General features: G+C 34.8%; 1 protein-coding gene across 6 annotated transcripts in view; it reads left to right on the plus strand.

Annotated features, from left to right (window-relative positions):
• Window positions 1–4,674: 4,674 nt before the first annotated feature.
• The window catches only part of LOC110898801 (probable leucine-rich repeat receptor-like serine/threonine-protein kinase At3g14840), a 37,122-nt gene continuing 24,588 nt past the window's right edge, over window positions 4,675–17,208 (plus strand). For 4 of the 6 annotated variants that reach the window (XM_035979636.1, XM_022145642.2, XM_035979638.1 and 1 more), the window contains exons 1-2: window positions 4,677–5,001; window positions 5,078–5,237. In XM_035979636.1, coding sequence (XP_035835529.1) covers window positions 4,920–5,001; window positions 5,078–5,237 — 242 coding nt within the window. In that variant the 5' untranslated portion in view covers window positions 4,677–4,919. Of the gene's footprint in view, window positions 5,002–5,077; window positions 5,238–17,208 lie in introns of all 6 variants that reach the window. The other 2 variants (XM_035979637.1, XM_035979640.1) reach the window with 2 other exon arrangements.

Here is a 17,208-nt window from a genome sequence, read left to right on the forward strand (position 1 = left end):
GCTTGGGTCCGCCCCTGCTACCGCTAACTCATAGTTAAGGTTAATTCGTGTTTATAAATATTATCTTTGACCGGTGTGCGACACTCTGATCAGATTTCATTAAGGCTTTGCATACCAGTTTTCAATACTTCAAATGTTTTGTTGACGTTTTCAAACTTAACATGTATTTCAGGTAACTAGTGGGTTGCATTTGGAAAACGAGTTCATGGTGTCAAGAAGTCAAGCATAAGATGTCATCCACTTTTGATGGACTTTGGTTCACATATCGCGCCTTCGTGCGAAACATGGAATGCAAAGTCTTAGTTGTATAAGTACTTTGTTTTATAAACTTGTGTTTTAATTTCAAACAATGTAACTTACTCTCTTTGCTTGTTTTTCTTTTGAACAAACATGTATAGGTGCAAATTTGGTTAATTATATCGTATGGATGAATATCTTACTATATTTTATTCATTTAGATGTTTACTTGATTGAATGCAATACACTTCGCGCTTCCGCTACAACCAGGTGTGACGCCATCAGTGTTGGTGGCAACGTGGAATTAATGGTGCAATCGGTTGTCTCGTAATATTTGATTGTATATGTGCACCATCTGGCGCTAAACAAGAATCCCACATGTGGTGGTAAGGGGTGGAGTAGTGGACCCATAATTGAAGTCGGCTACATGTTTAGTTATTAACACATCTTTTGAATATGGCCCTGTTTGGTTGTATAATTGGCTTGAATTCGGTCAACATCTTCGTATATTGATGGTCAGTTAATGTTGGGGTCGTTGGTCTCAACGCTCAAAATTTAAAGGCTTCCCAATATGATTCTAAAATTGATCGCTGTAACGACTTGTAGTTCTGTTTTAGATTATAGTATGATTTAGACGTTGATATTTTCAAACGATCTGTCGGGTATGTTTCATCCAATATAACTCATTAGCACATAACTTAGTATCATCCAGTATAACTCATTAACATTCAATAACTTCTTTACCATCAATTAGGTAATGTATCACCCAACAACCCCTTTTCCAAAATTCAAAGTTAGGGTATGGTCTCAAATCCTGTGTAAATCATGTGCAACACATGTGCGCAAAGAACCATACCCAAACTTAATCACAACAACACTCAGGTGTTTCCAGAATGCTTGTGCGGGGTTCATCCGCACATGTATATACTTGACAGACTCGACAACAAGTACACTCGGCAGCAGTGGTGGATCTAGGATTCCGACCAAGCGGTAACGTTTTATAAATAGGCGGTAACGAAATCGAAAAAACGTCAAATTTTACCAAAATTTACACTAAAAACGTCAAAAATTTTCCGACCAAGCGGTAGTGGAGGCTACCCCTTGTTCACACATACATTCGCCCCTGCTCGGCAGGCCATGTGGCTCCAATTACCGTACGCCAACGTCCTTCTACCACTGCAAACACTATATGTCGTGTCAGAGGCGTCAAACCAGATATTATTTGTACAAAAATAATGTCACAATATCTAATTATGGGCACAAATATTTTCATGCTAAAAATTATAAATGGCGCCACTATAGTTAAATAATAGTTTAGTGATAGGGTAGAATTACTAAGATAATTACTTGTACAAAAACCTTAAATCATGGAGCTATTTTATTATTTTTGTTACTTGGTTATTTAGTATTTTTATGTTATTTATACTAGGTTTATCACCCCGTAATACGGCGGGGGATTCATTAGTTATATATCATGTTAGATTAAAGACAAATGTTTCTCACATGACCACAAGTCTATGTGTAAAATCGAGAAAAAAATAACTAAGTCGATCTCTGACTCGCACGTTGCGACAGACCAATAGACACGCAATAGATGAAAAAACGTTGAACCCCACACGCACGTTGCGGTGTGTTAACTCGGAAATTTAGAGTGACACGTTAAACGAACAACTTATAAAAGATGAAAAGTACATAAGGGACCAAAGTTGAAAGTAAAAAAAAGTGTTGAGATTGAATTGTAAAGGATGAAAAGCTTAGGGTTGAAAGTAAAAAAAATTAAAGGGGTTAAATTGCAAAAGATGAAAACTTTTGAATTAGAGGTGAAAAATAAAATTTATCAAAGGGGTTAAAATACCAAAGATTGAAACTTTAGACTTAAGTTGCCAAAGATTGAAACTTTAGAGTTAAAAAAGAAATCAATTTGAGATTAGAGATAAATAGATTTAGTTAAATTGATGTTTAATATTATTATTATTATTATTATTTAATAAAAGAGATAAATAGAAAAACAAGGATGGAAAATTACCAGAGAATATGACACGTGTCCAAAAAAGGATTTTTATTTATTAGTATAGAAAGATTTTTTAGGATAACATACTAGTTCGCGGAGTTTTCCTTCCCCAAAATTCGTGCGGTTATAAATATTTGCATTTTATCAGGATCTTATAACACTTTACCCTTTTTACATTTATAATCATTGGGATGTATGATGTATCATGTTATATTTTTGCATTTTATTTAATTAATTATCATTAATATACAACTTTCAATGTGTTATTATATGGATATATTTGTGTTTTATTTAATCGTTATGTGATGTCACAGTCCATAGTATTTTAGTATGTCATTGTGGTTCCATGGCTGATTAGGTTCTCCATGACCATGGGTTGTAGCCGAGTATCGCCACCATCATTAATTAGATTCGCTCTTCGGAGCTCGAGTCTCGAATAGTCATATAATCAAGTTATCGTATATTCGTTTGATTCATATGTTCACTTGGTTATTTGTTTCGCATACATGTTTACATTGTATGTACTGTTGACACATTATAATCTCTATACTAACCTTGGAAAAACATGTTAAAACCTTTTTTCAAAAAATAAGTTAATACAAGTACACAAGGGTGAGATGAGTTCAAGATAAAGACACATATGATGTTCGTTAGATAAATAATTTGATTTTATTTCATGGATTATGTCTTTTGGTACTTGTATGAATATTTTATGTGTGACAATTTAACTTGGTTGCTTTAAATATTTAAAATTATAATATTGTTGTGAGCTATGGACAATCATTATACCCCGTACTAATTCGCTGCAGGTCGGGGTGTAGCAGATTGGTTGTCATTTGATTTGGTGGATTCGAGGAACTTGACACATCAAAAACGGTTCGTGCCTTGGCGGGTGGGCGGAAAGAGGTGTTAGAGCATTCACATCCTAACCATCAAATTATGTGAGGAGGGGTTTTTATATTATAAAGGGTATAAAAAATGGTTGTGAGTAGAGGAGAGAGAAAATGTTACTGTTCATCTGTATATTTGGGGGGACACTGTTCACCCGTTATAATTTTTTAATATATTTTGAAAGTGGTTGTGAGTGGAAGTGAGAGAAAAAGGTAATGATAATATTATTTAATTGAAATGAGAGAGAAAAAGTATTTGTTTTTAGTGGAATTATATTGATATAGGAGTTGTTTTTTAGTGGAATGTATGTATAATTTGATGGATTGGATGTGAATGCTCTTAAAGGGGTGACCATACGGAAACATCTTCTATTTTTTTTTTTTTTAGAATTGAGAGAAATGTAGAATAGATACAGAGAGTTTTTGTTTGTTTGTATGAAAATTAGGAAATAATGGGTATTTATAGGGTGATTTTAATTTAAATGAACCTTTTTATTAAAAGCAAGTTATCGTTCAACTCGTTCAACTCAATAGTGATATTCTATCAAAATTCGCAAAGCAACCGCGTGGTTTAAACCACGGGTGCCGGACCACGAGTGTCGGACCACGAGGGCAATCATGAGAGGGAGGGGGCGGTGTTCCCCTCGTGGTTTGTCCATTCCACACGCAACAACGTAGCCACTACGGGTGTCTTTATTACAACATATTGAACTTGTAAAGCTTTACGGATTGCTTCAATGTTTTGAAGCAAGTGCGCTCCTTGACCCATGTTTTCTTTTGATACATTAGGCCACCCAGGGTGGTGCCTTTTTTGTGCGTGATGAAAATGTTCAACGCGTGAACAATAGCAAAAATCCACCGCCACCCCATATATTTCAACGTGTGAAATTGTTTTCATTAAATTTTTGACGCGTTATTTTTGGTTATGTTTTGAATGTTGTGAGAGAAATTGTTGGGGTATGGTGATAAGTGATGGACATTTCCACTAAAAAAGGTTGTGAGTGATGGAATAAAGCTCGATGACGTGACGGAACTTGATTGGAAGTTGTGAGTGATAAATGGGTGATGAGTGATAACCACCCCTACCGACCCCTTATATTGTACTAAATGTTTTGATGTACCATTGACACTTTGTAACTAATTAACAATAAATTATATACTATACAATATTTTATTAAGAAATTAGAATCATAAAGTGCATAAAAATTTGGATTTTTCGTTATAGTCCTTTTATGAGAAAAACTTGATTATATTAAAGATTTGATGGAAAACTACTTTTTATAAAAATTTAAATAAAAAGTAAAAAGGCAACTAAAGTTTTTCTTTCTTTCTTACCTTTTTTTGTATAAACAACAAACTTTTTTACAATAAATAAATATCTCATGTCTCTCTCACACACACACACACCTATTTATCACATTGATATAAGATGGGTCACTTTAGTAGTGTATCTCTCACAACAAACACACTTTCTTATCACATTGATATAAGATGGGTCACTTGGTAGGGTATTATTGAAAGCTGACAAAACCATCTTATATCACATGGATATAGATGGGTCACTTGAGTAGTGTATTATTGGAAGCTGACAAAACCATCTTGTTCATATAAGTCAAACGAGCAAATGGTAAAGCTTGATGATTAGCCAAACAGGTCTCCATGTTCGCAGCTCGCATTTAATTCCCAACTACTACTGATTATTTTCCACTACTTGGATATTCGTTGTAAGGACATCTATATGTGTTCGATCCAGAAAGCATTCAATTATAGATCCAAGCAACATGTTGTTGGTAATTCTATGTGTTACATTCCTACCTTTTGCTTTTGCATCCATTGACATAACATGTCTTCCATCCGAAGAAGGTTAGTTTACAAGATATTCCATCTATATCGCATATTTTCCTAGTGCATTTACTTAAAAACTTTTCTTTTCTGGCAGTGGATGCATTGAGGGAGATTGGAAGAAAACTCGGTAAATTAGAGTGGGATTTTCGACAAGATCCATGCCATGCTTGGGAGATTTCTAGCGATGGACCACGTGAAAACAATGTCACTTGCAACCCGGAACCAAACAGCACGATATGCCACGTCGTTAGCATGTAACTTCCTCTTCCCTCACTTGGTTGTTATTTCAGTTGAGTTACTATGTAAGATATTGTGACACACGTACGTGAAATCTTAAAAACATATAAAAATTGCATTTGGACAAAGTTTTAAGTGGAGCTTTGGTTATGGTTGGATTCGTTGCAAGACCTTTTCAAAGAAATAAATTTTACAACTGGTTATTTGAGTCAACTGAAAAATGGTTACCTTGAGTTATATTAAATTTGCATTTGTGGTAGTGATTTCAGTGATGCAGATTACCATTTTTTTCGGAAAAGTCCCTTATATGGATATTGTTTGAAAATTAAAAGTTGAACTGAATTTTCAACGACTTGAATCAATTTTAATATTTAAGAGTTAACTTAGATTAAAGTATGTGTTGTGGAATAACAAACAAGCATTGTCACCTCAACGCGATGGAGGCAGAGAGAATAACTAAATCATCCAATAACTAAGCGTTTTGGAATAACTAAACATAAAAAAGACATGATTGGTCAAATGGGGTCTTCCCCACCTTCTCCTCATCAATGTATGTTAACACATTCATGGCGGCTCCATTGCCGCCCGTGAACAACTATGCGGCGCGGCGTTTATTGCCCCAACCGGCGGAGGTGGCATGGGGCTGAACAGCTATCCGGGGTGGCATTGATTGCCCCAACCGACTGACTGAGGTGGCATGGGGCAGCAATCGACAACACTTAGCCTTTGAAACTTTTAATTTAATATAAAATAATGTTTTACCGAGATATATTTTTGTTAGGGCTAGCAATAGATATCTATATAAGAAACGACTAAACCGGTTTTACTGAAAAAGTACACTACTTGGTTTTTTATTTTTTTTAAATAAATATAATTAAGAGGCTACGATCTATCATTTTTTATCCTTGGTACATAAAATATACAATTGTTTTATAGACATGAGATATAAAGTAGTTAAACAAGTTGTATTCATGTTTAATACTTATGTTATTCGTGTCATCAGTGACATGTTAAACCCGATAAGACACCATTTGTTAACCCTAATTTTTGTTAATAAGTTATAAAAGGGGAAATATTATAAAAATACCATACTTTTTGTTTTTTTTTCTTATAAAAGTCACTCAACAAGTTTTTGTATGTATATAAAAACATTATACTTTCCGATTTTTCTCACAAAAGTCAATTGACAATTTTTTACACATAAAAGTCACTTTATATGTCAATTTGGAACAAAATTATGATTTTTTTTTTTGTATTAATAAAACTGTAATAAAGTTTTTCTTTGATAAAATCTATCTTTACACCAAATGTTACAAAATAATTGCACATCATTGTCAACTTTTATATATAATACTAGATTAGAATCCCGTGTATTACACGGGTTGAATAAATGTAATTTTATATATTAAATAATAAAAAGTTATATTTTTATCAACCTCGTATATTGTACGGGTTAAATAAATGTAATTTTATATATCAAATAATAAAAAATAGTATATCTTTAAAAACCATGTGTATTACACAGATTAAAGAAATGTAATTTTGTATACTAAATACTAAAAACGTCGTATCTTTAAAAAACCCGTGTATAATCGGGTTGAATAAATCTACCAAATAATAAAAATATTACATCCTTAAAAACCCCGTATGTTACATGTGTTGAATAGATCTAAAAAAGAGTTATATCTTTAAAAACCATGTGTATTACACATATTAAATAAATGTAATCTTGTATATTAAATACTAAAAACGTCGTATCTCTAAAAAAACCCGTGTATAGTCGAGTTGAAAAATCTACCAAAATGTAATCTTGTATATTAAATACTAAAAACGTCGTATCTTTAAAAAACCGGTGTATAGTCGAGTTGAAAAATATACCAAATAATAATAAAAAATTGTATCCTTAAAATCCCCGTGTATTATACGTGTTGAATAAATCTAATTTTACATAGCAAATGATAAAAAGTTATATCTTTAAAAACTTCATGTATTACACGTGTTATATAAATGTAACTTTGTATAGTTAATAATAAAAGTTATATTTTTAAAAACCCCACGTTTTACACGAGTTGAATAAATATAATTTTGTATACCAATTAATAAAAAGAAGTTATATTTTTAATAAATTAGGATAACATTTAATATTAATTTATTATTTATATATTTAATATAAGATAAGTAGGAAAGAGAGGTATTTGTTTTAAAAATATATTAAATTAGCAATTTAGATTTGAGGATAATATTTTATTAAAGTATGATAAGATTTAATATTAATTTATTATTTATTTATTTAGTTAATATAAGATAAGTATAGATTTAAGGATGCCTTCTATGAATGACACGTGTACAAAACTTGATTTCTTTTATTATAGTAGATAGATTTGATGTTCTAACTCATAGCCGAATAAGGTGTAAGGGATTTAAAAGAGAATACACTTATACATAGTATTTAAACTTAAAAATTATAAATTTAGAAAATATTTATTATTTTAAAAACTGTAGTTAGTTATATTGATGTGTTTGATTTATAAAGGTCAAAACAAATCAATTCCATCTTCAAATTTAAGATGAATCTTGAGATGCTCTAACAAAATAATTTACAACTGGTGCAAAAAATAAAAAAATGTTAACATGGAATTTGAAATATAACGCGTGTCTCCCACATGTTCTTTAATTTGTGTCATACGCTGCTTATATATTTTTTATTCTTAAAAAACGATTCAAAATGATGAAATTGTTGAGTGACTTCTATAAGAAAAAACAGAAAGTACAGAGTCTTTTATGTGAAAAAAAAATGTTTAAGTGACTTTTGTGAGAAGAACACCAAGTATAATGTTTTTTATTTGTAAAAAATATATATATGTATATATATATACTAGGTTAGAACCCTGTGTATTACACGGGTTGAATAAATGCAATTTTATATACCAAATAATAAAAAAATATATCTTTAAAAATCTCGTTTATTACATGGGTTGAATAAATGCAATTTTATATAGCAAATAATAAAACAATATATATTTAAAAATCTCATTTATTACATTGGTTGAATAAATGTAATTTGATATATTAAACAATAAAAAAAGTTATATCTTTAAGAACCCCGTGTATCGTACGGGTTGAGTAAATTTAATTTTATATATTAAATAATAAAAAAGTTACATTTTTAAGAACCTCGTCGAGCTGAGGAGCGAGACTAAGTTCGACCGTTAGGGAGACTAAAGTGGGAGGTTGTATTATACGGGTTGAAAACATGTAATTTTATATACCAGACAATAAAAAGTTATATCTGTATAAATCCTATGTATTATATGTATTGAATAAATCTTATTTTATATACTACATAATAAAAAAAAGTTATATTTTTAAAACCGCGAGTATTACACGAGTTGCATAAATGTAATTTTGTATAGTAAAAATAAAAATGTTATATCTTTAAAAAACCTCGTTTATTACACGGGTTGGATAAATCTACTAAAAATTTATATCTTAAAAAAAACTAACGGATATACTCGATATACGATGGATGGGGTGATTGTGGTGATTGTTCTTATACATGTCACATAAACATAGTGATTACTGTATTTGAGTTGAGAATTGAACACGAAAATATAAGTATATAACCAATAAACACCTTTTAAACATTTTTGAAATAGGTTCTACTCTTAACTATTTTAGTTTAATAAAATAAATAAATCATTTAAATTAACTGAGTTAGGGCTAAAGGACATAACTTGCAAGAGTTTGCAAACATCGAGTACGTTTTCTGTAATTATTAAAGAAAAAGGATACAGTTTGCAATAAATGGCATACATAAAGGACGATTTTTTTTGTAATTTACTCTATTTTAAAATATTATATATATTATCTCCTATATGAATTGTTTAAATTTATATTAAATTTAATTGTATAATTATCTTTTAATTGATATTAATTATTTATAAAAATAGATAGCTTCAATGAATGACACGTGTCCAAAATTTGGTTTTTTTATTATATATATATATAGAGTAACTTTTATAAGAAAAAAACAGAAAGTATAGTGTTTTTATGATATCTGCTCTTAAAAACTTAGTACATTCACCAATGAATCCATGTATTTGTCAATAAATACACTTAAGTTTGTAAAATTAGTCACTCGTAACATGTTCTTACACAAGGCTATCTGTTATGCTTGTCTCTCATTTCTCATCATTTTTTATATATTGAAATGTTAATAATTTTTAAAACATGACATATTATATAACACTAAATTTTAATTCAAAACAAAGGAATACAAAAGAAAAAGAATACATATATATTTAATAAAGTTGAGTACATTACAAAAATCGTCCTTTATGTATGTCACTTATTGAAAACTGTGTATTTTGTCTTCAATAATTACAGAAAACGTATTCGATGTATGCAAACTCTTGCAAGTTATGTCCTTTAGTCCTAACTCACTTAATTTTTTGTGGTTAAATCTGACCAAATGGACCTCATATAAGGGTATTTTAGTCATTTTACTCTCATGTGGGGTCCATTTGGTTAGATTTAACCACAAAAATACACTCGTGTTGGGTCCATTTGGTCAGATTTAACCACAAAAATTAACTGAGTTAGGGCTAAAGGACATAACTTGCAAGGGGGTTTGCAAACATCGAGTACGTTTTTTGTAATTATTGAAGACAACAGACACGGTTTGCAATAAGCGACATACATAAAGGACGATTTTTGAAATTTACTCTTTAATAAATCAGTGAAACAGTACGCACATTTAATTTTCAACTAAGTCTACCTGTAATGGGGCGCTAAGAGGGGCTTTATGTGGTCCATAACGCCCCATAACGCCTAGCACACCGCGACGGGCGGCGTTATGGAGCAAAAAAAGGGGGGAGGCGCATGCATTTCGCGGCGCTATGGGGTTTGCTTTTCAAACTTTAACCATTCAAAATAAAGCAAGATTTTTTATAATTAATTAATAAAATTGAAAATTAATAATGAGGTAATGATGGGTTGGGGCTTTATGACTATGGGGGCTCTAGTGATATAACGTCCCATAAAGCCCCCGTGTAGTGTGTCACGACACGTGTCGCATAACGCCTCACAAGATACTTTATGACTACGGATGACCTAAGAAAAAACAAAATACATATATTTTAATACCTCTTTTTCCATCTTTTCTTTATTGAAGCCTAAGACTAGTGGGTATGGTTTGGCTCATCCCCACGGGGATGAGCCTCCACGTAGGCGCCACGTAGGCGGCTCGTGGGGGATGAGCCAAATGAAGGATGGAGGGGGATGGAGGATGGGGCCTCACCTCATTATTTTATAATTTCTTTTGTTTTAATTTTATAACCCAAGGTAATAAAATCTTTATAAAATTTAAAAAACACAATATAAAACAACATAAAATAATTTCATTTCATAACATAAAAATAAAAAAAATTACATTTCCTAAAAAAAAAAAAACCGAAACTAAAAAATAAAAAAAGCCTACGAATTCTAAAATTTAAAACAAACACACTACTCGTCTTCGTCTTCGCCTTCGGCTCCGTCATCGTCCACCATGTTAACGTTGTTCCAAATATGTTCTACCAGATCTTGTTGAAGGTTTGCATGCGTGAAGTCGTTTGTTAGCGAGAACGAGTTTAAATCCTGTTGTGGGGGATCAACCGGGACAGTGTTCCCCCAAGGTGCATTCTCATCAAACTCACAAATCGCCCGACCCTCGTCTTCAATAATCATGTTATGGAGCAAAATGCAAGCGTACATACAAAGACGCAGCCTTTTTGGGGTGAACGCACGTGCCGGTTATGCAAGGATGGCCCATTTTTTTGTAAGACACCAAAAGCACGTTCGATGTCTTTTCTTGCCGCTTCTTGACGCTTCGCAAATTTTTTCCGTTTTTCGTCCTCGGGATATGGAATAGTCTTCACAATTGTAGACCAAGACGGATATATCCCGTCAGCAAGATAATACCCACGTCTGTACTCTACCCCAGAAACTGTAAAACGTGTGTCCGGTCCCGTTCCATTAACGACATCGGTAAAAATGGCCGATTGGTATAACACGTTGAGGTCGTTGAGTGAACCAGGGAGACCAAAGAAAGAATGCCATATCCACAAATCTTGTGATGCCACAGCTTCAAGTATCACGGTTGGATATCCGTGATCACCTCGCGTATATTGGCCGCGCCACGCAGTCGGGCAACTATGCCACTCCCAATGCATACAATCAATGCTACCAAGCATTCCCGGAAACCCGTGCCTTGCTTCATGAGCTTGGTACAACTGTTGAACATCATACGCGTTTGGTTTCCGCAAATATTTTTTGCTATACAGTTTCACCACATTATGGCAAAACCGATACAAACATTCCCGCGTAGTTCTTGCCGACATCTGTAAATACTCGTCCAAAGCGTCGGCCACTGTCCCGTACGCCAGTTGTCGAATGGCCGCAGTACACTTTTGTAACGTTGTAAACCCTTGATAATTACGAGCATCAGGACGTTGCGTGAAAAACGGGTCTAGCCCCGCCAAATCATTGGCAATCCTTGTGAATAAGCGGCGACTCATTCGGAACCTGCGTCTAAAAATGTCGGCGTTGTAAAGTGGCTCATCCGAAAAATAATCGTTCACCAATTTGTCGTGCGCTCCTGTCGTATAAAATATATAAGTACGAGTTAAAAAAAAATAAGAACAATGAAATTTTGTAATGAAAACCTTGGCGGTCTCTGTTAATGCGTATTCGTGTGGTAATAACATTTTCACCAATTTCTTCCATTTCCTCTTCCTCTTCCTCTTCCTCTTCGATTAAAATCTGTCCCGCCCGTAGTACAGCGTTTGCGAAAAACATCTCCTCTTCGTCATCCGAAGACGAGGGCCACCAAGGATTAGAAGCCATTGTGAGTAAAAAGATATTTTTTTTTTATAAAAGTGGGAGAAATTGGTATAAAAGTGAGAGGGTTTTGGGTTGAAAGTGGGGAAATAATAGTGAAAGTGGGTGATTTTATAGATTAAAATGAATTTTTTTTTTTTTAATAATTCTAGCCGTTCAACGGCTATATTTTTTGAATGGAGGAGCGGCGCACCCGGCTATGGGTGGCCGTTTGAGACGGGAGCCGATCCAGGGGGGCGGTGTGGGGGTCCGGCGCCGGGCCAAGCCGGGCCAAGCCGGCCCCCATACCTTCTAGTCTAACCATTCCTTTCTCCATTTGGGACACCTATCACATCCCCTTTTTCTCTACCATCATCGTCGTAAACATCTTCATCACATCTGATCGTTGTTTCCTAGGCAAATAAAGTAAACACAATGAAATTGGGAAGTTGGATGTGGTGAACACGGAACGTAGTCATCCGCAGGCCCACTCCTTCCATCTTAGCTTTCCTTTCTCCTTCCTGCTCGTATAACACCTAACCTTGGTTACAAAGTCGGATCCCTACTCTCCTTACATTTTCCACATCATCACTAATTTTTCTTTAAATTTACTTACTCCAATTATTAAAATGTATCTAAATAATAAGTAAATAAGTAATGTCTAATTCATAAGCAAACTAGATTTAAAAAAATATAAATACATAAAGTTTAAAATTTAAATTAATCCTAAAGCTTATGTAATCTTCTTCAATTAAAAAGGTTAACATAAACCTTTTATTATTAAGTAGAAAACAACTCTGCTTATTTACTTTTTAATTATCTTCTCTAACCCCACTCATTTCTCACCCTTCATTTCTTATCAATATTTTCTTATGGGTGTATCTATTGGCACACCAATGTGCCTATTGCCTATTGGCACACCAAACCCTAGTTGAATCAGGGTTTACCTACGCTGCGTATAGAACTATACGCAGCGTAGGTAAAGCATGGATCTCAGAGTCTGATCACAGAAAACAAGGGTTTATATACGTTGTGTATAGCTCTATATGCAGCGTATATAAACCATCTGAACTTTTGGGGTCATTTTGGTGGGTTTGAAGCATCAGTTTTCCACAAAGTTTATATACGCTGCATATGGAGCTATACGTAGCGTATATAACCTTTTATAATTTTGTTTGGTTATTTGGCATATTTGTGGTATAAATTCTCACCCAGTTACAACGTTAACTTGCTTAAAATATATAACAAGTTAAAAATATATAATGTTTTTTTATTAGTCGATGTCGTCGTTAATTTATTTAGTCGATGTCATCGAAAAGCGTATAACGTTAAAATTTTTTGAAAAGCGTATATACAGTTCAAATATATAATATCGTTATCAAGCTTTTGAAATAAATTATTATACCAAGTCTAGTGCCGTTCGAATACTATAAACGTTTAAATATTATACTGTTAATTATTTTTGAATACTCGTGTACGGTCCGAATATATTATACCGTTTGAATACTATACCATGTTGTTCGAATACTATAACGTTAAAATATTATAGCGTTAAATAAGTTGAAATACCCAGGTACTGTTCGAATATGTTACACCGTTTACAGCAAAAGTTTGATATATACAACAAAAGTTTGATATATACAGCAAAAGTTTGTACATACATAACAAAATGATAAAATACTATGGCAGTAGATCCTTCTGCTCCTGCTGCTCCTCCTGCTCATGCTGCTCCTCCTGCTCATGCTGCTGATGCCATTCCGCAGCCAGAACGTAGGGTCGTGGAGGTAACCCGTTACGCTGTAGCCGCTCCTGCAGCTCCGCAACCACCCACTCCATCATATAGTTCAGCCTATCAAAGTCGCGACGTAGCCGCTGATATGATGGGGCAGGACCGGGCCCAACATGTCGTGGGAACTGAGGCGCCCAGGGTGGTCCACGCGGCTGTGGTGGCCCCAGAAGGACCATGGCCGGCTCATGCCCCTCTGGCACCTCCGGATCACGTGGGGGATATACCAGCTCGAACTGTGCCGGCAGCTGTGTAAACGCGTAAGGCAGGCCGTCCGCACCCTTAAACCCGCTTCCCGCATGGGAATTTTTTGGTAACGTGCATTCCCGATATCGTGTTCATCCCCATCCGCTTCGCCTGTATCGCCGGTGTAAGTGCAGTTCCTGCCGGGTAACTGTCGCTTATCAGTTCTGGTCAACCAAAGCAGAAGTCCAAGTTAAAGTCAACCATAACGAAGAATTCAAGACCACATGAAGACCTGCATTGATCAAGGGGGAGTTTGTTAATGCAGTTTTGGTGATAAGTGCAAGGCTTCCAACATTTAGGGTCTTTATTGAACAAGTGTCCAAACTTAGTCCCAAGAAGTTCCTAGGGACAATTTGTCCCAAGAAGTTCCTAGGGAGAACTTTTGTCTGAGTTTTGGTGTAGAATTGGTTTGTCCGAGGTTTAGTCCCTAGCCTATATATATGTGTGTATTGTGTAGATTAGGGCAACGATTTAGAGAAAGCTTTGTGCAACTCTTGTAGCTTGGTGCACCTCTCCCACTCGTTCATCCTTCTGTGTGAATTCTAGAGAGAGATACTATGTGTTAGTGAGAGAAAGCTAGGGTTTAGATCTCTGTGATCTAAACCAGCTTGTAGATGATGTATACTCCTTTGGTTTGTGTAATCTGTGATGACTGATTCATAATAAAGAGTTCATCTTCTACATCTTTCTATCGCGTTCTTCATATTTTGTTCTTCATGTCTTGAATCAAGTGCAATGTTTGATGTTCGTCATCGATCCGGTGCTTACACAGTGGTATCAGAGCGTGGTTACCGATTCAGAATGGTCTAACCGCCTTCTGAATCACCATTGCTCTTGATTTGATGTTTGTTTCCGCCAAACATCTTGAAGACTTGAAGATTTTGGAGAAAAGTTGAAGAAAATGAAGCTGTTCTTGGTTGTTTGTTCTCCAAGTTGTTGCAGATGTGAGGTTTGATCCAAAATTTGCTCTGTCCGAGTTTTTCTTAGTGTTAAACTTGTCTGAGTTTTTAAAACTCTGTGTTTGTTGCTTCCGGGGTTTTGGTGAACTAGTGTGAAGTCACACTAGGGAGATTGTCCGGAGATTTGTTTCTTCTGAGCTTCAGCTTGTCTGAGTTTTCATTTAAATGTCTGAGTTTTCATTTAAATGTCCGAGTTTCAACGTGTTCTGAGTTTTTTTTTTCTATTCTAGTCCGAGTTTTTTTTTTCTATTCTACTCGGACTAGAATAGAAAAAAAAAACTCAGAACACGTTGAAACTCGGACATTTAAATGAAAACTCAGACATTTAAATGAAAACTCAGACAAGCTGAAGCTCAGAAGAAACAAATCTCCGGACAATCTCCCTAGTGTGACTTCACACTAGTTCACCAAAACCCCGGAAGCAACAAACACAGAGTTTTAAAAACTCAGACAAGTTTAACACTAAGAAAAACTCGGACAGAGCAAATTTTGGATCAAACCTCACATCTGCAACAACTTGGAGAACAAACAACCAAGAACAGCTTCATTTTCTTCAACTTTTCTCCAAAATCTTCAAGTCTTCAAGATGTTTGGCGGAAACAAACATCAAATCAAGAGCAATGGTGATTCAGAAGGCGGTTAGACCATTCTGAATCGGTAACCACGCTCTGATACCACTTGTAAGGCCTCCTAATCCAAGATCTCACTCAGCTAAAGCAACCAACAGGTGTGCGGAAACCACCTGATGATCAACCACTGTAGATGAAAACAAGAATGCAAGGATTTGAGAGAGAAATCAAGAATACACAGAGTATTTTTGATGAAGATGAATGACGTCACTCACACAAAGCGCCGCCAGACAAAACACACAATGATTAGGGCACAGAAATTCACACAGAAATCGTTACCTTGTCTATTCCATATTAAAGTATATATACAAGGTGAAACCCGGACTTTCAAGACTAACTAGAAAGCCCGGACAAAACAAATAGCACAAAGCAAGCACAGAGCTTTTGCCACAAAACTCAGACAAAGTCTAATCTATACAAAACTCTGACTAAACAAAAACTCTTCCAAACCTTGGACAAAGTTGTCCCTAGGAACTTCTTAGGACAAATTGTCCCTAGGAACTTCTTGGGACTAAGTTTCCATAAAACTCTGACCAAGAGCTCTCCCTAGGAACTTCTTGGGACTAACTATTGGCATTTGTACAATAAACACCCTAAATATTGGAAGACTTGCACTTATCACCAAAAGTGCATTAACAAACTCCCCCTTGATCAGTGCATGGTCTTCATTGGTCTTTAGATCTTCATCCTTTCATTGGTAACATGGGAGTCATGCACTTATCACCTAGGTGCATTAACAAACTCCCCCTTGATCAGTGCATGGTCTTCATTGGACTTGAGATCTTCATCCTTTCTTCGAGAACTGCTTCCTGCCCAGACCTTGTTCTTCACACAGAAATTGAACCACCTTGATGAACTGGTCAGCTAGAACACGATCTTCTTCATTGTATTTTAGAGGCAGGCGTCGAAGCCTTTTCAGATGTGTTTCCCTTAAGTTGGCAAGCCAAATCAGATCCAGCACTTTAGCAATCTCAACCGTCACTTTCTTTTCAGAAATCACTGCTTCCCCAGTCTTGAGATGCACGATCCAAACGCACACAGCTTCTCCAAATCTTCCATCTTGAGATGAACGATCCAGACCTGAAACACTTAACCCAGAAATAAGAAACTTGACCTTGGAGACATCGGCCCAAACCTGAATCCCAAAAATAAATTCTAATACCCCAGAATGAACAATTGAAACATTAAACAATCAATATTTAATAACTTATTTAAACAATTTTCACAACCCTAGAGTATACGTAATATGATAACTCGCACATAGAAACAAGAAAGCAAAATCCTTTTGTTGTTTTTCAATCTTTGAATGAAATGGAAATTAAACCTAGAACGTATTTACACTAAATTTCTTTTTGTGAAATCGGAGCAAAGGAATCATATCGGTTTTACTGTCAGTACCCAACACAAGAACCATAGCATTTTAGCTTTAATCTTTTAGAATGATGTTGACAGTTCAAGACGTTCAACGGTATTGTGGTCCACTTAAGTTTTAGCACGCTTTCGAACACTG

The sequence above is a fragment of the Helianthus annuus genome, chromosome 11, assembly GCF_002127325.2.
Source record: "Helianthus annuus cultivar XRQ/B chromosome 11, HanXRQr2.0-SUNRISE, whole genome shotgun sequence".
NCBI lineage: Eukaryota > Viridiplantae > Streptophyta > Magnoliopsida > Asterales > Asteraceae > Helianthus > Helianthus annuus.